We start from the raw sequence: 22945 nt of genomic DNA, 5'->3' as shown, positions 1-22945 counted from the left end.
TTACATGATGAGGGGAGGTAGGAGGTGATAAGGTTCAACCCTGTCAACACTAATATGGAAAAACCTTCCATGTCAAGGAAAAATCAGGAGTAAAGTCAAATAAAATACATTCAGTCCTCCTGAGATCGTATAAAGGATATCTTAGTATCATAAAGTCGTGGCAGAGTACTTCACATTACATGCATTACTCCAATTTGTATAACCAGCATTTTGCACATACTTCTGCAGATTGATGCAATAGATCACTGCTTGCAGGCACACAAATCTTGGTGATGGCTTTTGAAAGTTGAGCAAGTGGAGCAGTCATAATAATATGAGAGAAATTCATGGCCAACAAGTAAGTATTAAGCACACGTATTTCGACAGACCAAAACAGTTCTCTACAATGACTAAAGTCCATAAAGGAAAATTGTATAATGCCAACACTGCTAGAGGCATTATGTAAAAGCCTTATGAATCAGTACAATAAGAACTCGATCACAAAGGAATTTAGTCTTGGCATTTATAACTGGTACACAGAAAGCTCTTAAAACAAAAAGAATTAAGTGAGCAAGCGAAAGAAGAGAATCGCCCCTCCAATCTGCTACAAGGCTAATGTGAGATGTCATGGCAGAGTGCTTAAATCTGAACAAGAACAAAGATACTCAAAATTTTTGCAAGAGATTAAGTGAACATAACTGTTGTCATAACAGTCATGCTATGTATATCAGCTTCAACGCCTCCAGAAACGGCCATGCTGTTTCTGATCTTGCATCCTCCTGCAAGACAGTTAATCAGTGTCTCCAAATGCTAAGGACCCAGCAATTTGAGTAATATAGAATTATAGAGCACATTTGACATCAAACCTAGTCATGTTTATCACTTGAATCATTTACAACCATATGGCTTATGTTCTACCAACTACCAAGTATTACCGATCAAAGATTGACAATCTTTTTAACCAGTTCTCAACCTACATCAGTCAAATCATCAACTTGCTGAGACTTTTCATGGATGCCTCATGCAAACTACAAGACCAATTATGACTAGACTGACTAGCGTATCATTCATTATACAAGCAAGCAATATTTGTTATGGCACCTTACCAGATTGACTTTTCGAACATAGGAATATGCTTCACCCTATAGGGAATAAACCATCAAAGAAAATTCAAATTTCTTAAATCAAATACTCTTAATTCAACCAAACATGTACATGAATTAACAAGCAACATTAGGTTTTAGATACTTAAAACAATAAACATGATTAGGAAAAAGATAAGTCACAAGTATCATAATCATCAAATTGGCTTCTTGGTCAATCGATTCAAGACTATTACACAGTTTGCTGTCTAGATCAAGTGCAAATGTAATGCAGCACTTACCTCTGATGTTCCTTGGAGCGTTCAATAAATTCGCTAGCTATATCATGGCCATGATAAGATGCAAGCACAGGTCTTATATCAGCAGGTCTATGAACAGCCACATCTGCAGCAAAAATTTTCAATTGCAGAATTCAATCAAAGTCAAGGCAGCAACAATGCAACATGACAAAAGAAAACATCTTCCCAGCATGGAATCATACAATTATACAGTAACTTACATTCAAGAAACGGAATAAGATCTAGAAGTGCGGTGTCATCATTTTCTAGCGTCCAGGGCTTAATGGGTACACAATTCTCGGGCTGAAGGCTAGATTCTAGAGCATGCCCACTGATATAAAGTATCCGTGAAGGATCTCTATTCAGCTTTGATAGGTCCTGCAAATTCCAGTGAAAGAAGCAAAGATGAATAATTTTAACAACTACAAACAATATTATGTCAGCAATACCAATAGCCGTGTCACATAGAAAACCTTGGTTTACAAATCCTCTAATGACCATCTGTAGCTGCTACCAATAGTTGATCTACAGGGTTGGTTTTCAGTGCTCACTAAACCTTGTATTTCTATGTAAATCAATAATACACTTTGACACCTTAAGTTTGTAAAAATGGAAAATCCTTATGTTCCTTCAATACCTCTGTCAGATCTTCATTGTCCATGTAGCCACTTAATATCGGTCTTGACCATAAATTTAACCTTTCACATCAAAATAGATAAAATGAAGCCTATTGCATGAGGGTCCTACCAATATTTGGCAGGTCTTTATATATGTCAATCTCACTGTAGATGCAGCAAAGAAGTCTTAAGAAATGGAACCTTCACACAGTGAAGCAATCTTACCAATAGTTGATCTACAGGGTTGGTTTTCAGTGCTCACTAAACCTTGTATTTCTAAGTAAATCAATAATACACTTTGACACCTTAAGTTTGTAAAAATGGAAAATCCTTATGCTCCTTCAATACCTCTGTCAGATCTTCATTGTCCATGTAGCCACTTAATATCGGTCTTGACCATAAATTTAACCTTTCACATCAAAATAGATAAAATGAAGCCTATTGCATGAGGGTCCTACCAATATTTGGCAGGTCTTTATATATGTCAATCTCACTGTAGATGCAGCAAAGAAGTCTTAAGAAATGGAACCTTCACACAGTGAAGCAATCTTACCATGACACCAAATCTCCCCTATTTACGTCTGATACAAGATAAAACATACCTGTGTTGAAATGTTCTAATACTCATTGCTTGTGCTATTTGTCTTATCACACTAATAATATCACCTTTCAGCTCTTCCAAAGGTGGAAAAAGAAATCACATCTCAAAGCATATATGTAGCTTTGATCTATGAGGCCAATTACCCAACCTCCTTTTCTAACGAGGTATATTTGTTAATAGTCCTCCGGCAAAAGACATGCCAATCTTTAGGTATCTTATATCAGTGATTTAAAAAGTGTTAGGTGCCAAAAGACGTCAAGGTCCCAAAATGCCCGAGGCACTAGGCGCTTGTCCGAGCGAAACGAGAGGCTCTGAAATATTAAAATATAAAAAACATATAATATAATTATTTAAATAAAAATATGATATTAAATTAAAAATATACTGTTAACAGTATATTACTTAAGTTAGAGGAGGCAAAAAAAATATTCTCTGAAATATTAAAATATAAAAAATATATAATATAATTAAAAAAATATAATTATTTAAATTAAAATATGATATTAAATTAAAAAATACTGTTACAGTATATTACTTAAAGTTAGAGGGGGGAGAAAAAATGTTAACAGTAACAGAGGGAGATAGCAATAGCGACGAAGGATTAGTTTATGATAGTTGCGGCAGCACTATGAACGATAGCAGCGGTAGCGGCGGAAGCTGTGGACAGCAGCAACAACAACGGCAGCGAGGGAAGCTGCGGATAGTAGCAGTGACAACAGTGAAAGCTGCAAACAGCAGCAGTGGCAACGGCGGAAGCTGCGAACAGCAGCAACGACAGCGACGAAAGCTGCGGACAACAGTAGCAGCAGCGATGGAAGCTCCAGAGGGCATCCACTGGTGGCAAAGGAACCTGCAGTCCTCTCCCTCGACAGCGGAAGGAAGCTATGGGAGCCGTCGGACTCGTCCGTCGACAACAAAGGAAGGTTCGGTCCGCTGCGTCTGCGACGAAGGCAGCGACAGAAAGCGTCGGCGGCGGAGGCAAAAGTAGCGCTAGGGTTCCTTAGGGTCGCATGGGCGTGAAGCGTGGCTTTTGAGGTAAGAAACTACGAACCGAACCAGCCTTAAACCGGTTTGGTTCACCTAATTGAATCGAGCGCTTGCCTGAAGTGCCCAGCGACTGCGTTCAGGCGAGTGCCCAGGCGGCGCCTCATTGAAGCGCGCCACCTGGTGCACACACGAGGCACTCGGGCCTCGCCTCGCCTCGCCCGAGCACCTATTTAAATCACTGTCTTAGATCACTATGAAACTAAAGCAGTCACTTAAAAGTCATGAGCAAAAGAACTAGAGCCCTCAACATAATAGTGTTGCTTGTTTACTGCTTGAGATAATTTTAGCCTAAGAAATCTAGATTATACCATTCACATATTATTAAGTCAACCAAATATAATAACAGTTTAGTAATATGCCAAAATAGGTAACAACCGATACTAAAAAACTGAATACCCGATAATGCTTTCCATTCACATATTTTGTTGCAGCTCTTGACAGTCTATAACGAATGCAACCTTTCTGATCCAGCCTTTCTAGTACAGGATCAACATACTGCAAACATATTATCAGCCACTTATTAGAATGGGCACCAGTAATCTCCAATTATCAAAAGTAAATTAAGCCAATTTACCATACTCAGTTGATCTGAGTACACGACAATTTCATAAAACTTAGCAAGATGTTCCAAGAAGGCATCAACTCCAGGTCTTTTAAATGTTCTCCAACCTCTGTCACGCTTCCAATTAGAAAAGCATTATAAGGTCAGACAAACTGTAAAATCCGTAGAGACAAAAACAGTTATTGTGCATAATGCATGATAGATCATTTTCATTGAGATATTTAGCTAGTTATATAGTTTTCTTCAAGAAATCTGGTGCTAAAAAGATTACAGCTTTTGACCGAGTGATGTATGAATAGCAGCTAGCAGTCAGCCCAATTCAAGATCCCAAGCTTCAAAATATGACCATGTTAGTTATATACCATAGATAATGGTACCTAGTGGAACGAGATGCAACTAACTCAAAGTGGGCAGCACATTCACATTCAAGGACTTGTAAAATATTGTTTTAAAAACATTTGAAACAAAGCTAGAATAACCTGACAGATGATAAAGAGGAGATGTAACAAGGAAAGAATGAAATACTCAAACAAAGTGAAATAACAGAAGGAAAACTGCTCATGCAAAGAATTAAATCGTATGTACTGGTCTAACCCACTATCAATATCGAAGACAAAGAGAGAAATAACAGAAAGAATTGTTCATGCAAAGACTTTTCAGTACTCCAAGTCAAGGTTTTAAATACTAGTTAGACCAGTATGTACCGACTGATATTTACTGGTCCAACCAAGTATGGATAGAGTAAAATAACAGAAAGAAGATTGTTCATGCAACGAACTGGTTAGTATATAAATCAAGGTTTGAAAGGTGACCTTGGTTCATTCCTTCCTGCAGGAATACAAGAAAGCAAAGAAGGATGAAAGGTCTTTAGTAAGGGGCGAGGCCCATTGCATTAAAAAAATTACCATCAAAGTTGAGACATTGTAGTGGTTAGTGCATTATTGCATAATTGATAGGTCTGTTGCATAGGTCTTGAGTTCAAGTACATGTGTGAGCGTCTTGCATGCCATTTAATTTAATACAAAAAAGTTATTATTTTTTAAAATGAGAAGATAAGTCAATAACAAAAGCATTAGGACCCAATATTTAAAGGATGAGAAAAGGCCCATGGCTAAAACACAGTTTCATACATGCATTTAGGGAATCATTCAGGATGCACACATACCATGAAGAAGGCTATGGAATGTCCCTCCTAACTAAAATTACCACCAATACCAATTCTTGAATAATCCAATCAACTTCAAAACCTTACTAAAATGAATATTGTCCATTGAGAGGTGGTTCAGTCATTCTTTGCTTGATGTCCACAAACGCTCTACTAGGTGTCTGAATTCAATGAAGTACTTTCTTTCAAGGAATCAGTGATAGAAGCCATACTAAGAATAAAACCTCAGAGAACCTCTTACACAAAGAAACTATCATGCGGAAACTACAAAAACCAGAAATGATTTTGGCTCTAGCCATTCCCTAATAACTTTATTCTTTTCAGGGTCTGCAGCTATACCCTGGAAAAGACAATGAAACCACTGAATGGGACTTCGCAGTGCATACCAAAACACTTTCTAAATACAGTTCAGCTTCTCTAACGCTTCCAAAATCCTGATAAATGTCTTGAACCATGAAAAGACATCCCTTATGAGGAAGAAGAAAAGGCAAAGGAGGCATACCAGAGGTGGAGGAAGAGGCAGTGGCCTCAAGCTGACAGGGATGAGTGAGAGAGAGAGAGAGAGAGAGAGAGAGAGAGAGAGAGAGAGAAAGAGAGAGGATTGTGATAGGAAAGTCAAAAGGAGAAGAAAAAACTAGAGTTGCAAAAAGCTGTCAAAAAAATAGAAAAATGATTGGATCAGGGTACCAAGTGATATAGGCTTACCATCCGGGATTCCCAGATTTAACCATCAAAACTAGGTGGCATGCCTAGTATGGTAGTCATATAAGCCAGTATACCCAGTTTCAAAACTAGGTGAAATCATCCAATCTGCATGCCAAAACCTGGTCAGACTGATAAATATCAATCGATACCCACCATTCTGACCATAATCCTGGATGACTATAACCTTCTCATCTCTCATATTTCCCCTCTGAGTAAAGTTGCTACAAGTCTGGGGACACATGAACAATGATAGATTTGCAACATTTTTCAATTTAAACTCCTTATTGTTAACTGAGCAACCAATAAGTTCAAAACAACTTTTTTGTGCATCCTTTGCAAACAAAATCAACTCATGTCATTTACACACACACATTTGACAAGGATTTTAGAAAAATGCTAGTACATAGTGAACAATGTAAAAATATAGTTCATAAAAAGGACTATAAGTCTAATCAACAAGAATACTTTTCTTTTATCATTTTGACAACAAGCAAAGTTAACATCACACTAAAAATTTAACATGATTCTTGTCATAATACGTTTTCTTCAGAGTGTGGAAGAATATTCATTTAGAAGTTGGAAGTTGACACAAACCTGCACATTCCCTTTACTAGGTACAAAAAATTAAATATTATCAATTTAAAACAGAAAGAACTAAAGCATAAAAATGAATGCTTCCCAAGCTTTTACATAATCCAAAGGCTATAACTAGATTGGAGAATTGGACAAAGAATTAAAAGATGTTACATATGAGAAAGATACAAAAGCAAGCACCTGACAAAAACTATCTATTTGTAAAGTAGACCCAAAAGAGTAGACACCACTAACAGGCAGCAGAAAATATCCAGATTAGCTTACTTGGCTTAAAACCTAGTTTTATCAAAAGCAGACTATGGAAAAAACAGGCTTATCAGTGAACATGATCAACGAGAGTATACACATGAGCTATCTCATACAAGGAATTAAATATTGGCCCAGTTTCAATGACATCGGACTGATACGATACTAGCATACCAGATGGTATACTGACCTGAATCATCCAGTATTAGTAAATAAAATAATAAAAATAAAGGACAAATTCTCAGCAAAAGCTCTTTTTTTTTGCAAGAAGTGCCTCCCATTTCCAAAATTCCCAAACAGTGTGCCTTTTTACCAATGCCTGAAATACTCCCAGCCACCTACCCCTTTTCCCTCCTTTTTCTCTCCTTTTTACACCGCATTACAATGTTCTCAGCAATACTAGAAAAACACTATAATGCAGTATAAAAACATTGTAACTTGAGCAATACTAGAAAAACACTGTAATGTAATAAAAATCATTGTGTTATAGTGTTTTTTTACTGCATCGAAGTGTTTTATACTGCAATTAAGTATTTTCCTAGTATTTTTGAAAACATTGTAACACAGTGTAAAAACACTATAAACACAATGTTTTTATAAAATGTACAAAAACACTGTGTTATAATATTTTTATATTGAATTACGATTTTTTTTAGTATTACTGAAAACATTGTAACTGGAGCAGTTTACCCTATGGACTGGTCGAAAAGGAAGAAAAAAGAATATTCCAAGTAATAGCCAAAAAAGGGACAGTATTTGGGAATTTTGGAAACAGGGGGCGCTTCTCGAGAAAAACGTAAAAGGAGAAGCTTCTTTCAGGAATTTGCCCAAAAATAAAAATATATTGAAATGTATTACATTTTTCTATTGATGCTTAGTTAATTCAGGAAATACTGGTGGTACATACCAATATAACCAGTATTTAAAATATTGATAATTACAGCAAGTTCAGTAATAATTTCTTCTAGTTGCAAACCTCTTCTTTGTTCCTAATCTGTAAACTATAATCAACATAATTTTGGTAAATCAAGCAAAATTATATCACACATCTATGAAGATGGCAAAGAAGTTACCTTCCAGTCAGAGTATACAAGAGTCTCATTAAGGTCTAGAACAAGAGTGAAAACATGTTGTTCTTGAGGATGCAAATCAGGAAGCAGCTTCTCTGATGATGGTTCAGTAAATCCCTAAAAACAACAGAAATACACAACTGCGACTAAATGAAGCAGCTATAACAACATGAAATTGCTAATAATAATAAGCAATGAGTATTTACAAACCCGAACATGATCTTCAATTGCCCTCCTAAGATCCAGGTACAGCTCAAGTGCTTTGACAGGAACTATTCCAAGAAAAAATTGCAATAAAAGAAAATGAATTAAAGCCACATCTGACAAGGTAGCAAACAGGTCACAAATAGGTACAAAAGACAACAACATAGAATTAATAAGCATAAACTATATATATAATTCATTGACTAAGCACCAACTAGATCAAGAAACAAATTTGAGAAATTAATTAAATAAAAAGAAACATTGCAAACAAAATAAAAAGATCATTATAATAATCAATACAGAATGGCAAGTGCCATGCTATACCTAATTGTGCTATAACAAGTACAGACCATTTTTTCAGCTTGTGCCACCTATCACAACAGTTGGGCCAACTGATATAGAACTATCAGTACAATACCCAAAAGATAAGGGCACGTCCTTATACAACAAAATGGAAATCCTTGTAGAAACAATATTATGATTTAATGGCTGTAATTATAGTAAATTTTAATATTCTAATGTAAATTTAATTATATCCTTGTCAAACAACCCAAATTTAAATTCATAAAGTATTTAAATTCAATCGGATCATCTCCTCAGTTTTTTGTTCAACTGGATCCTCCAATTCTCACATGTCAACCGCCCATCAATAGGAGACCTACCTACCTACCAACCATAGGGTTGAAGCTCCTGTTTCTAATATGAAAGTACCGATTATAATTTCAGCTGTACAATAATTAAAGAGCCTACCAATTCCTAGACCTTTGTGTACAGGCCCTTGTTCTCATGTCAATGCACAAAGGATGCACCTCAACACACACCAAACTCCAGTTGACTCATCTATACTTGGCCTAAATTGGACAGACTTGGTAGGACTTGACCTAATTTGGTCAAGCTGGGACAAATTGACCAATTCCAACATATTTCAACCAGGCCATTGTCGTCTTAAGGAAGAAGAAAAAGAAAAGGAGGAGAAAAAAAGTTGAGACTATAACACATAGCAAATTTCCATGACCACAAAATTAATCATCTCAAAACTATTGAGCACAATAAGTAGCCATTAAATGTCCACAAGATTCAATAGCAATGAAGAAACATATATAATAATGAGTCATCGATACTATTCACACAAAATAAATTGATCCTTCACCTGATACCACACAAGAAAGGGATAGCAAGATCCAGGCCTGTCCAAGGAGAAATGGAGAGGAAGAAGAGATGTATGGAAGAAGAAAGGAAAGAGGAACAAAGGAGAGGAATAGGTCTCACTCAAAAGCTTGTCTAGCAAGCTTTCTTCACCTGCAGACAGCAAGTGGGCAATCATCCACGGATTTAATAAAAATTGGAAGCCATAGAGTCTGATAAGAGGAATATGTTCTGATGATTCAAAATTCATATTGTACAAATCATTGCCCACATGTCCAATGAGCTAGTTTTATCAATTACTTAAAAGACAGCTTGAACTCACCCTCTTACTAATATATCTATTTTCTTTCAATCAGGAAAGATTAGAAAATAAAAAACTTCCATTTTATAGGTAACTAAACATTTCCACTGTGTGGATAAATGTCATGAAACTCTTCATTAGTGGAAAAGGAATTTATAACTTGTAATTTGTAAAAAGCAATTAAAGCTTTAAGCAACAAATGCTTCAGAGCCTTTACCTTTCATGACTGTGGAATAAACCAAATTGTTATATTTCTGTAAGAAAGAAAAGGAAAAGGAACTCTAAATTAACAATATAATTCATTGACAAATAACCAGAGATAATAATTAAGTGCAAAATAACTGGCAGATTCTTCAAAGGCATTAATCCATAAAAGTAATACAATTATACAATAAGTATACAATGGCAAAAGAACAATAGAATAATGTCATATTTGTTCATTATCACCAAAACATCAAAAAAGAAAGCAAAGGAATAGATATATTACATTTTCTTATCTACATGTAGGCAAAATGGTAATTATTATTATAAAAAATCTGGCAGATCCATCACAATAAAACATCCAAATTGAACACGGGATGCACATCATGAAACAATAAAATTCAGTAACAGAAAACGAATGAATATCCATCACATGGCTTTTAAAACATGGTTAAGTTGATCACTGTAATACAAACTTCCTTTTATTTGAGACTGTTAGTTCCTCGTTTTTCTCTTTGCACCCTCACTAAACAGAATGGAATGACATATTACAGTGCCTTTAAGATATCTTAATTAAGTTCCTCAAAGGGCAAGAAATAGCCTCACTTACATAGCTAATGCCTAACTTTATTTACATGTGAACTACTAATTGGGGTACAGAAATCTATATTGTCATACTTCTCTACTTCAAAATAAAAAGCAAAGCAACAAGGTTATTCAATTGCCTTTACGGTCACATATGCACTTCTTATATCCCTAACTTCTTAAGTAGGTGCCATACTGTTGAGAATTTTACAATCAATAAGTGATACCAACTGTGTGATGGTACATTATGTGAGAATAAACTTCTTACAAGAAATCAAAACTATAAATATCTAATAAATATTGTTTTTTCTTTGTCATTTTCATGTAAAAAAGGTGAGTTCAAATAACATAATTCAATCATTTTCGATTAAATTGTTGGAGAAATCATCTAAAGAGTAATGTAACTTCCTTTATATTTCAAAACTACAAGAAAACTCATGAATCCAGTGTATTTAATTTTTATCACTATCATCTGTGATGTATGACAAAAGCCAAAAAATTTTAGTCCTTAACTAAAAGTTATTTACTAAAAATTAGGCATGAGTGTATATTTTTCAGCAGTCACTGCTTTACATTTTCACATTAAACCTAATTAATTTAAGCTGTTAATTTACTTCAATGTGTTTTCTTTCACCTAAACTACAAAAATGGGACATAAATGGACCTAGGAAGAGAAAGCTTGCCTTCTCTTTCACATTTATTGTTGAAGAAACAATAGGAGAATAAAGTTGCTTTGATCAACCTTGAAACTTAATCCCACACTAAAGACTAAAGGAAATGTTTCAACAAGCTCAATTACAATATTACATCCACAATTGAGTACTTTTAACAATTAGACACACTTAAATGTACACTAGGTAATATTACTAAATTTATTTTTTTAAAAAGAGCTCTGATCAAGTGCAAGCTTCACTGCCGTGGAATCTAATTTAACAAAAAGCTTGGATTTAGTACAACACCCCTAAAAGAAACTCCCAAATGCAATGAAAAGCAAGCAACATGAAGATTCATGTGCTTAGCCTGGACAATAAACATTTCACGAAAGGTATAAATTTGGTCTATAGAACTTTAATAAAACCACTAACCAAATTTTCCATAAATTGCATCTCCTGAAACTTTTATGGCATCGATTTAGATAACCTTGTACTACACACTTTATGATTTCCACCATGTCAAGAAGTTAAAAGAACACACAGATCTGTGGGATGTATACATCCAAACAAACTCCATTCAGGATATCAGAAAATACTTTTTAGTCAAAGAGAGATCCTAGCTAAAGGAAATTATACGCAGCACAAGTGTTTAGTTTTTTCCCTTGAACTATTCCTCCTATTTCTGGGAAAAAATAAGACTTACTTGGAAACTAGATGTGTCATCTCTTACTGGGCCTTTAGTCATTTCCCGCAAAACCTTTGCCTTCTCTTCCACCTCATCTACCGTGTATGCTGTGCAAAAAATGGAATGGAAATAACATATAATAACCAGTAAAAAAAATAGTTCATCAAATTACGATACACAACCAAAATCAAGAACAAGTGATATGCAGAAAACAAATAAACGTTTCGAACATACAATAGGATTATGCAAAACAACATCTGGCTTTGCTCTTTATTAGTTGCGATCAACAAACTTTAGCATATAACATAATTTTCCTGGTAAAATCCAGACATCAGATACTACACATGTCCGCATTATATAACTGAACGAAGCAATTCTGATAAATAATTGTGCATTCTCCATGAAAATTTACCATTTTCTAGTCTGTACGTAACTGTACGTAAGTTACGTGCATTATATAACTGTACGTAAAATGACGAAAATTTAGCGAAAGAAACACAGACAGAAATTTCAGATTTTTAATGTGGCTTTCTTCCACAATGTTCGTATCCTTCCCTCAAAGCACAAAAGAATCAAATGGAGCATCGATTCTAATTCGACCAAAAGAACAAAGATAATAGGGCTAAAGCGGGGGGAGGAAAGGGGAGGGGAAGGAGAATAGGGAAAACCGTAAGTTGCGTAGGCAGTGGTTCCGACTGCGGCGGTGACAGCGGCGAGAGATCCAAGCTTGAGAAGGCTCCAGGATCGCCGGGCGGTGGAAGACGGGGGAGGCGGCGGGCAAGGGGGAGAAGAGGACTGGTCGTTGAGGAGGGCGTCCGAGGACACGATGGGCTCCTTGGGAGGAGCCGCGGAGACGCTAAGAGCTCTGCGCTCGCTCCTCTGCTTCGCAAGAAGACGGACAAGGCGGGATCGGACGAGCCGAGAAGACATGGCAGTGGAGTCGAAGACGAAGGCCCTCGAGCAAGAAGGGGTTTGGACGGGTTTACCATTCGAGCCTGCTGTTGGAAGTAAAAAAGCACTACGATTCTGTAGCACGTGTGTTACACGTGATTTACCAGATGGGTCTTCCAAGTTGAACCCCCCGCAAATTTGGTCAAAATTCGTTGTTGTTGTAGATGAGTTCTCGCTTATTGTTCGACGAGCAATCTTTCAGGGATCTCTTACTGATTTAGATATGGGTTAATTATAGATTAGTCTTATAATTAACTTTTTTTAATATTTTGATCTTAAAAATTACATTTGACAATTCCGTACTTACGAAAATGAATCATTTAATATAATTTCTCCTCGCATCATTGACTCTAAAGATAAAACACCACACATGCTTAGTAGTAAACCAAAGTAAGATATAGTCAACACTTGCTCAATGATAAACCCTTATAGTATTTTTCATCATTAGAGTTAATGATGTAAAAAAAAATATGATTAAATATTTCATTTTTATTAGTATAATAAAACTAAGATATTAAGAATAACTAACTATATGGAATAATTAATAATTAACCCTTTAGATGTTGATAACCAAATATCGAAGACTATGATCGAGATCATCATCAGTGTCTAACAAGTTGTTACATTGTAGTTAGCATCATGTTAATAAAATTGATTCTAAGAGCGTAGATAGTTGATCATTAATTATGAGCTGAACTAATTATAGATTTCCCCCTATAATTAGCTACCTTTAGTATTTCGATCCTTATACTTTAAAAAATTATATTGTCATCCCTATAATTACGAAAGTGATACGATTATGTCCATTTATCATAATAACATCGATTTTTATCAAAGTAAATATAAAAATAAATTATAAAAAAATAATTTTAAGTTCGATAGTAGACAACATCGATGGTGGGTGGCAGTGCCGCTAGCTTCGGTAGTGATAGGCGACGACGCTGCTGGCATCGTTGGTGGCAAACCCCTCCCCCTCATCTTTGGTGTCGAGCGGTCGTCGCCCTCCACTTCCTCGATGTTATCCCTTCCACCTCCCCCCTCATCCTCCCCTTCTTCTCCACCCTTGCCCGTGGTGTCAAGCACGTCTGTGACCTTTCCTATAGTAACTTTGTCATCACTCTCATTTATGCCCTCTCCTCTCTCTACCTCATCGTCATCTCCTGGTCTCATTCCCTTATATGCCCTCCTCTCCGACTTCTTTATCGGTAGGACCCACCATCTCACTATCGACCTCAGCAATTCCCTCATCTTGCTCAAGTTCGAAGCTCCACTTCACCGATGGCATACATATGACCATGTTCTGCCACATCCAACAGGCAGCATCGTCATCTCCCACTCGACATCACACCAAGATATCCATGATCAGTGCTAGGAACGTGGGTATGGCTATCGCCCAGACAATCCTTACAAACAAGCTAGCGATGGTGGATGCCAAACTTATCAAGCTATAGGGTTGAGATGCTTGTAGCAAACCGCAACCTTTCTCCCATGCACTCGAATCCTCGTGTGATCGACGCTTGGCAAATCCCGAGGGAGATGCGACTGAACGTGCTACAGCGCAATTGGGAGATTGAGTGGGAGACGATGACATCGCCTACTGGATGGGGTGGAACAAGTCATGTGTATGTCATCGACGAAGTAGAGCTTTGAGCTTGACTAGGACGTGGGGAGTGCCAAGGTTGGTGGCAAGATGGTGGGTCTAGTCGATGACGAAGTCAAAGAGGAGGGCAAGTAAGCGAATGGGACAAGGAGACAATGACAGAGCGGAGGGAAGAGAGGGCACAGATAAGGGTGGCGACGAAGTTGCCATGGGAAATGTGGCTGACATGCTTGACGCGGGGGGCAAGGGTGGAGAAGAAGGGGAGGATAAGAGGGGAGGCAAAGGGGGTAGTGGCAAGGAACTGTTCGAGGAGACAGAGGGCGACGACCGCTCAATGCCGGGATGAGGGGGGTGGGGAAGGTGTCCACCACCACTGACACTAGCGACACCGGCATCCGTCACTATCGATGCCAGCGACGTTATCGTTAGCCATCGTCACTATTCACCACTGAACTTCAAAATTATTTTTTCATCATTTGTTTTTATGTTTACATTGATAAAAATTGATGTCGTTATGATAAATAGATATAATCGTTTTACTTTCATAATTATAGGAATGTCAATAAAACTTTTTAAAGTATACGAATCGAGATACTAAAGACATTTAACATTAAGCAATATATAGTTAGACCCATTGATTACACACATAATTTTATGAATTATATATATACAAATATATAAGTTTGTGGGTATTTGTGGATTGCACGAATAAGGTTAGATATAAAATCTTCAATGTTAACATCCACGTCATGTTGCTTTGTTTTGTTAGAAAATAAACATAATTTATTATCTTATACTTTATATTGGGAAAAAAGGCCCCATGAAATGTGCATCAAAAAGCAAGATTGTATTGAATAGGGTCAATATGATTGGTTGCAAATTTATAGAGGTTTATGGTATTGAGTATGTCGAGAAATGATAGGCGTGAAAAAAATTATTAGTTGTGTGAGGACTCTCCTCCCTCATGCTTTCTATAATAACTTGAAATATGTCTTAAAAATCTAGTTGACAACCTTGTGAATATGTCTCCCCTTCATCACCCTATTCATTAATTAATCCCCATAATTTTCTTATAAAAAAAGATTTGGTGAAAATAATTATTTATAATGTTGGATTGTTTGTTAATCTATAAGTCTTCATTGGATCAAATAATATGATATTGACGATAGGCTATTTAGAAGAAAGAGAAGAGGAAAAGGTAGAAAGGTAGTTCTTAGATCACTCCAGATTATTTGACTCATATAGGAGCAAAACTCATAGCCTCACACCACTCAATCATTCATTCAAGAAAATATGATATCATTATAATTCCTTTGTCCCTTTTTTAAGTCCCAAGTATAAGAAAAATAAAAAAAATAATTAGAAAGAAAATATAATTATATCAAACTTAATCAACTAAATTATTTTTTTTCTATTTAAAAAATTATTATTAATAATATTATCAATGATGCAAAGATGAATAATACTTATTCACATTACTTTAACCTTCTCCTATTCTTTGTTGCTTATTTTTTCTGATGTGTCTGTTCATTCCTTTAATGCTTTTGTTAAGTCTTGTTGAATAAAATCCTGCACCCTCCTTTATCACAGGGTAAGATTATTTTTTTCATCAAATTTTTTTATGGTAAATCTAGTAGAAATAACCGATGACATGCTTATTGAATTTATAGTTATTGGATCTTTTGGACTCTAATACCATTTTATTAGGAAGAAAAAAAAATTATAAAAATAAATAATCAAGAACATACCAAAAAATTGATGTAATAGTTATTGGTTCGTCAACTCTCTACAGAGAAAATTAAAATTTTTAATATATGAGATAAATTACAAGGTCTTGAGTTATCCTCACCTAAATATAACTCTCCTCCTCGGACACCTCTCATATAAACCTGAAGTACATTTCTTTTAACATTCTTTATGCCTCTCTATAATCAAAATCCAAGATTTAAGATGTATTTGTAGGAATGAACTCTAATTCACTAAGGAATTTTAATTTAATTAAGACTCTCTCATCTAATTTGAATATAATTAGAATCTCCAAAAATCTTAAAGTAAGTATTTAAGAAACATCTTTCAATACAAACGATACAGAGAATTTCTTTTGACCATACACTATGATCCCACTCTAAGTAGACACAACGCAGAGAGAGAGAGAGAGAGAGAGAGAGAGAGAATTCAAGTAAGAAGTATTTTTCCTTTTGTTTCATAAAAACTCATGCAACTCACTCAGTCACGATAACTCGAGTGTTGGATGAGAGTTACGAGGAGACCTCGACACCATTTTTCAGTTTTATGGGTTCCATGAGAGGGACTCACACCGGGATCAAACTCAATGGAGTCCATAGTGTTCCAAAGCATGATAAAATTCTCTCATGTTGTACTTTGCTTGATCGAGTGATACAATACAACCTAACGAGTGATGGGATAATATATAATTGTTGGGATTGGTAATGACAGTAAGGGTGTGAATTAGTGCAAGTGTGTTTGAACTTAGTAGGTTCTATAAGTCTAGCTTTTAGAGGAATAAAAATTAGATTAATCGGTTTTCGATGTTGGTATCTATCTCAAAAGGAATTAACGAAGATTATCTGGATTTGTCAATAAATTCATATAAAAAAACTCAGATAATTGGACTAATATGTCCAAAATGAACACATGATCATCAACGATGGTTACTTGGACTCCCATTTACGATCTTAGTGTGTCCATCAATTTGATGGTGATATGCTGAAGCAAATTATAACATTGTATTCAAAAAAATTTTCATATAATTTGTTAACCCTATAAAAAAATAATGATTGGTGGTTTGGTTCATCTTGCAATCTAATAACTTATTTCATGAATAGCTCAGTGACACAATTGGTATATGTAGTTTTTTTGCATGCAATCTATATTGATTTACTGTCTCCGTTATGTTGTTGCTAGCATAGCAAAGACGGTTGTTTTTAGTTTTGGATCTTTCAAATCATTTTTGTAATAGATTTGGACCCTTTTTTTGTTCTGATCCTTTGATAAAAAGATTCATTCTCTTTTATCTCGAGTTGAATACCTTATTCAAGAATTTTTATCCCTAAATCAATTGATAATTAGTAGGGATGGAATTATCTAGTAATCGATAAAATGTGTCTTATTGCTAAATCTTACCCTGTGGAGGCTTCACACACAAACATCGACATGTTAAATAAAAGATGACAAAGATGCATCATTCAGAGAATATTTTTATTAACTACAAGCGATTAACAAATTTTAAGCTATAATTATAGGATCTCTCTTTAATAGCCAAGTTTCTTTTTTTTCTTTTATCTCTTCTATCTCTCACCAATTTCCACTTTGGAAATTTCTAATTTGAGGAATGATCACATGTTCTTCACCATCCATCCCTTATCCTGTAGCTTCTTTTGGATGTCTATATGTTAGATGTTTCTTTTCCATCATATATATATATATATATATATATATATATATATATATATATATATATATATATATAATTGAAAGTTTTTTTATATGTTTAAGCTTATAGCAAAATAAATATTAGTTTTATAATAATAAATGTTGGGTAGAAATAAGACTGTAAGAAAATAATAAGATAGATATAAGAGAAATAGGATTATATGTTTCTATACAAAAGATCAAATTAACTTAAAATGATGAGATTTTTATATGCTAATTCTATAAATTACTTCAAAACAGATAGTCTACTTTATGATTTATATTTATATTAGTCATTTACTGTGTTCTTATACGTAAACAACCTCCTTGCTGCTTACTCACTTACCGATAACAAAACACTCTATAACTTTAAGAATTGAATACAACTAAACTAATGCAATAGAAATAAGGAACAAATCATTCTCAACTCTAAGGAAGGAATAGAATCTAGCGAGAGACTATTTTCAAGAATAGTATAACGCAGTTTGCAAAGTTGATTTTGTGATATGCTTTGGAGACCACTTTTCAAGCTTCATGATTATAAAATTTTATATCATGACTTCGTATAATCAGATTTTGTGACTTAGGATACTTGATGAAATATCGTAATAATTTTCTTATCTAAGAATGACAAATGCTCTATTAGTTCTATACATTATGATATAAAATACTTTATAGTTAGCAAAAGAGTCCAAAAATAACCAATGTTAATTAAAAACCTAAGTTTTATTGTATTGATTGATGAATCATTTACTAAGTTCTTACGGTCTAAGATATTTAAAATATATATTCTTATGATTGGGCTTATGAGCAACCCATAAAAGATATGATAATATATGTCTGAGTAAATATAATAATTAATATTTTACTTACATAAATAAAATCATTTGTTTCTATTATCTTATTCATATTTATGTATATACACGTTATCATTAGACGTGATAATATGATTATCTTGGTAAGATCAATTATAATGATCATTATAAATTATATTAGGAAAGACTAATACTTTTATTATACATAGAAGGGAGTATGACACTGATGACATACAACCACTATGACTCACATCGATAGTCTAACTTAATATAGTATTATTATATTATTAGACTTATTAGCTTATTTGATAAAATTCATGATCATGTGTAAAATGGTTTTCAAAAATTTTAAAATCTAATTAGGTAAAATTACTTTTAAATAAAATTTTATTTTATTTTTATTTTTATATTAAATTCGTTTTTATATCTTACCAATTAATTGATTAAGTGAAAAATATTAGATTATGTTATCATGTTTAATTAAGTAAGATATATTATAGATATTATTTAATTATAATTAGGGTTATCAATAAATATAAAGAAAGTCCAATTATGATATAATTCTTTATTGGGGATGATCGGGAGGGAGCCTCCTAATTTTTTATTTTAGACCCTTTACCCTCCCCTATAAATAGACATGACCTCATAAGAACTAAAAACATTGATGAGATATTACATATCTGTTCTCAATCTCTCCTTAGTTCCTATTCCATCTTATAGCGATCTTATAAAAGATAAGAAGAGAATAGAAGATAAGTTCAGTTTTCTTTGTACATCGCTTGCATTTGCATACGGTGAAAGGTATATATTGAAAGATATATAATTTTGATCTTGATCTATCATTATTTGATTTTAATTTTAATATTAAATTTTTTTCATATAGCAGTAGAATGATTAGTCTTATGCTAACTAACTCAATTTTCATTCTGAAGAACTTCTTTGTCTAACTATTAAAAGAAATATTTTAACCATTTGCGTTGGTGGAGTATTAACTTGCTTCTGCTGAATCCAACATAAAACATATACTTGAACTTCTACAGTAACTGCTCCTAATTGTTTATAGATATAGGGAGCGTTTAGTATATAAAGAAAATTATATAAAAAAACATTCATGCAATATTCTCATGCAAAAACTTTTGCCAAATGGGATCACCATGCAAGAATTCTTGAACTACCTCTTGTCCGACATGACCCATTGTAACATAAAGAAATATTTCAATTGATAAGAAAACATGTTGTTGATAAAGTTCATGATTGGAAATAATATCCATCACTAATGGGGTACCAAGAAATAATATTACTTGGGTATTGCCCATCTCGACAAAGGGATAACAATAATACTCTTATGTTTGTACGAGACTAATTACATATTATCCCTTATAATTGATTAACTTTAATATTTCAATTCTTATAAAATATTTAATACTTTTTGAATAGATTAATAAATATTTATTATTTTTCATAACTCTCGTTTGGTTTTTGTAGGCACGAAAGAGTAATGGAAAATACCAGTATTACCTCTATCACCGTCTTAAATAGTCGAGAGAAGGAACCACATGCGGAAAAAGATTCCATAATGGATAGACCCAATTGGTCATCACTCCCACTAGATATCGTAACACTGATTAGCGAAGAACTTCCCTTACCACATCGCATCTGTTTTCATGCCACATGCAACGCTTGGTATTTTGCAACCTTGCTCAAGCCCATCCCATCCCCACTGCTTCTCGTACGCAACGATGAAAGTGAGCATAGTGATTCATGCCTGTTTGTATCTCCCATTACCGAGTTTTTTTTTATCTACTTCCCTATCAACGAGCTCTATGGCACACGTTGTGTCGGTTCTAATGCTGGTTGGCTCGCGATCTTAGATGAACAACTAGATGTTAGCCTCTTAAATCTCTTGACAAAGACTCGAATCTACCTCCCCTCATTTATTACTTTGCCTCTTTATAATCCCCCTTATGAAAGTATGTTTTTTACGACGGACTTCAATGATCTATTAGCTTATGCTCGTAATAATTCCTGCCTCAAAATTTTGCATGATTTCATCATTCACAAGGTAGTCTTCTCCTCAAAACCTACTATCCATAGCTACATCGCAATGATTCTTTACGGAACTGATCCCGAAATTGCCTACACAAAGGCGGGCAATGATAAGTGGATTTTTCTTGAGATGTCATCAACGATGAAATACTATTACGAGGATATCATGTATCATGATGGCAAATTTTATAGTATAACAAATGAATCTGAGGTTCAAGTGTTCGACTTAAGTGGAGATCATCCTGTCATGATGCTACTCATCGAGAGATTAGCACATAGTACTGAATACCTTGATAACATATCCGGTTCCACTATCAATGATTTGTATAGCAAATACTTGGCATGCTCGAGCACAGGAGAGATGTTCCTTATTCTATGGCATAGAGACCATGCATATTACCCGAATAATGGGGTACTGCCTAGACCAAAGGATTTCATGCTTATGAAGGTTAAGCCAGAGACAAGTCATTGTTGGGCTACCACGAAGGATATGGGGAACATGTGTCTATTCATCGGTAGCAACAATCCCATTTTGATACCTAGCAAGGATTTACAAGGATTAAAAGGAGACCATATCTTCTCTATTGAAACCTTCCCAAGTGAAGAGGTTGATCGATATACTCGTATTGTTGGATGCTTCGATTTGAAGGAAGAAAGGTGGGAGAGCTTCAGTGAATCATCACAGTCTCCACTGTACCTGAGACCATCCATCTGGTTTACACTCTCATTGCATTGAGTACAATAATATAAAGATATGTTGGCTTATTGTTATATTTGTTGGTCTATTAGTCATCTTTGAACAGTAAACATTTACATGGAGCTAATTAACCATTTCCATTTGTTCTATATTGAGTAAAGAACATATTTTGCGTTATTTTTGGGATTGAAGTTTATCTTTCCCTGATTGATATGACACAGAGCTGATGTTGTAATGCTTTAAATATGAAATCATAGATACAAAGCATTGCAATTGGTTTTCCTTCATGGAAAGACAGCATAAATACATGTGTCCCAATTCTAAAGAGAAAAAAAATTTGCTTACATCTTCAAAAATAAATGCTTGCATGAAAAACTAGATTGTGGAATTATCAGGAAAATTCAAAGATTTCAATAAAGTAGCATTGGACATTGAATTTAGGTCTCCTCATATTGAAGTATTAAATGGCACTTAGTCCATTATAAATATTAATCGATATAGTTTAATTTCTTTAAAACGAATATAAGCCAATTTGAGAATTTTGAATTCAATATGTAATACCAACTAATGTAAGGAAATTATTATTAGCGTACGAGTTGGATAATATCTCCTAATCCTCACTACTTTTCACTTTTGAATTTTCTAATTTGAACATCAAAAGATCGGAAGAAACCTTTCATTATGGCCTTCAATTACAAGTGTAGAGATTCTATGTGAAGCGTTTTCACCCAATTTGGATCGAGAATTAAGTTTTGGATTATTACTAATTCTTTATGAATCATGATAAACAAAGAATCAAATTCACTTAAAGTTCTACTAATGATATGAGCTACCAACAAAGGTTTATATGTTAAACCTGAATATTCGATAAGGGTATATTAGGAATTAAAATGGATTTGGTTGTGGTTAATAATTAAGAATATGGGTTAAAGATAGCACATGATTATTGATTAATTTATCTAGAAAGAAATGATGATTAACTATATTTTAAAAGAAGTAATATCTACCTATAAATACGCAATTGGTAATTTATTAGTATTATATTATTTTAGGATAAGAATTTTATCGAGATTAGCATTAATTTATTTCAAGGTATTAAATATTTATGCTTTTTATTGCATCCTAGAATTAGAAAAAAAAAAGAAAAAGAAAAAAGATGAGTCAAAAATGGGTCAAGCACAAGCACTATCGATATTAAATATCATTTAATTTCATTTAATATCGATATTAAATGGGTCAAGGTATTAAATATCATTTAATTTTACATTAGTTAAGGATTATAACTAATGTGAAATTAAATGATATTATCAATGCTTCCTCTTATATGGGAGTCGTTGTTCATAGTCCAGATGCATTAATCTTATATTGCAAGACTTATATTTACAAATTTAATCTTATAAATTAATATCGATAATTTATTAGTATTATATTATTTTAGGATAAGAATTTTATCGAGATTAGCATTAATTTATTTCAAGGTATTAAATATTTATGCTTTTTATTGCATCCTAGAATTAGAAAAAAAAGAAAGAAAGAAAGAGAAAAGCTGATTGAGTCAAAAATTTGTCGCATAAGTACTTGTTAAATTTGGACATATATTGGTGCAAGTTAGATTTAGCTTAGGCATAAGAGAGACCCAATAGACTTATGAATCGTTGGTTC

General features: G+C 34.1%; 1 protein-coding gene across 1 annotated transcript; it reads right to left on the bottom strand.

The window, feature by feature from the left end:
• Positions 1-286: 286 nt before the first annotated feature.
• Positions 287-12727, bottom strand: LOC135593850 (mitochondrial import inner membrane translocase subunit TIM50-like). Its single transcript, XM_065084160.1, has 10 exons — positions 12411-12727; positions 11761-11849; positions 9836-9872; positions 8178-8239; positions 7971-8084; positions 4200-4304; positions 4022-4120; positions 1582-1738; positions 1364-1466; positions 287-758 (listed from the first exon to the last, which is right to left on the bottom strand). Exons 1-10 carry the CDS (start codon positions 12670-12672, stop codon positions 713-715), a joined length of 1074 nt encoding a protein of 357 aa, XP_064940232.1. The 5' UTR covers positions 12673-12727; the 3' UTR covers positions 287-712.
• Positions 12728-22945: the final 10218 nt, after the last annotated feature.

The sequence above is a fragment of the Musa acuminata genome, chromosome BXJ1-9 (genome assembly GCF_036884655.1).
Source record: "Musa acuminata AAA Group cultivar baxijiao chromosome BXJ1-9, Cavendish_Baxijiao_AAA, whole genome shotgun sequence".
In the NCBI taxonomy this organism is placed as follows: domain Eukaryota; kingdom Viridiplantae; phylum Streptophyta; class Magnoliopsida; order Zingiberales; family Musaceae; genus Musa; species Musa acuminata.
This window is presented reverse-complemented; position numbering and strand designations above follow the sequence as displayed.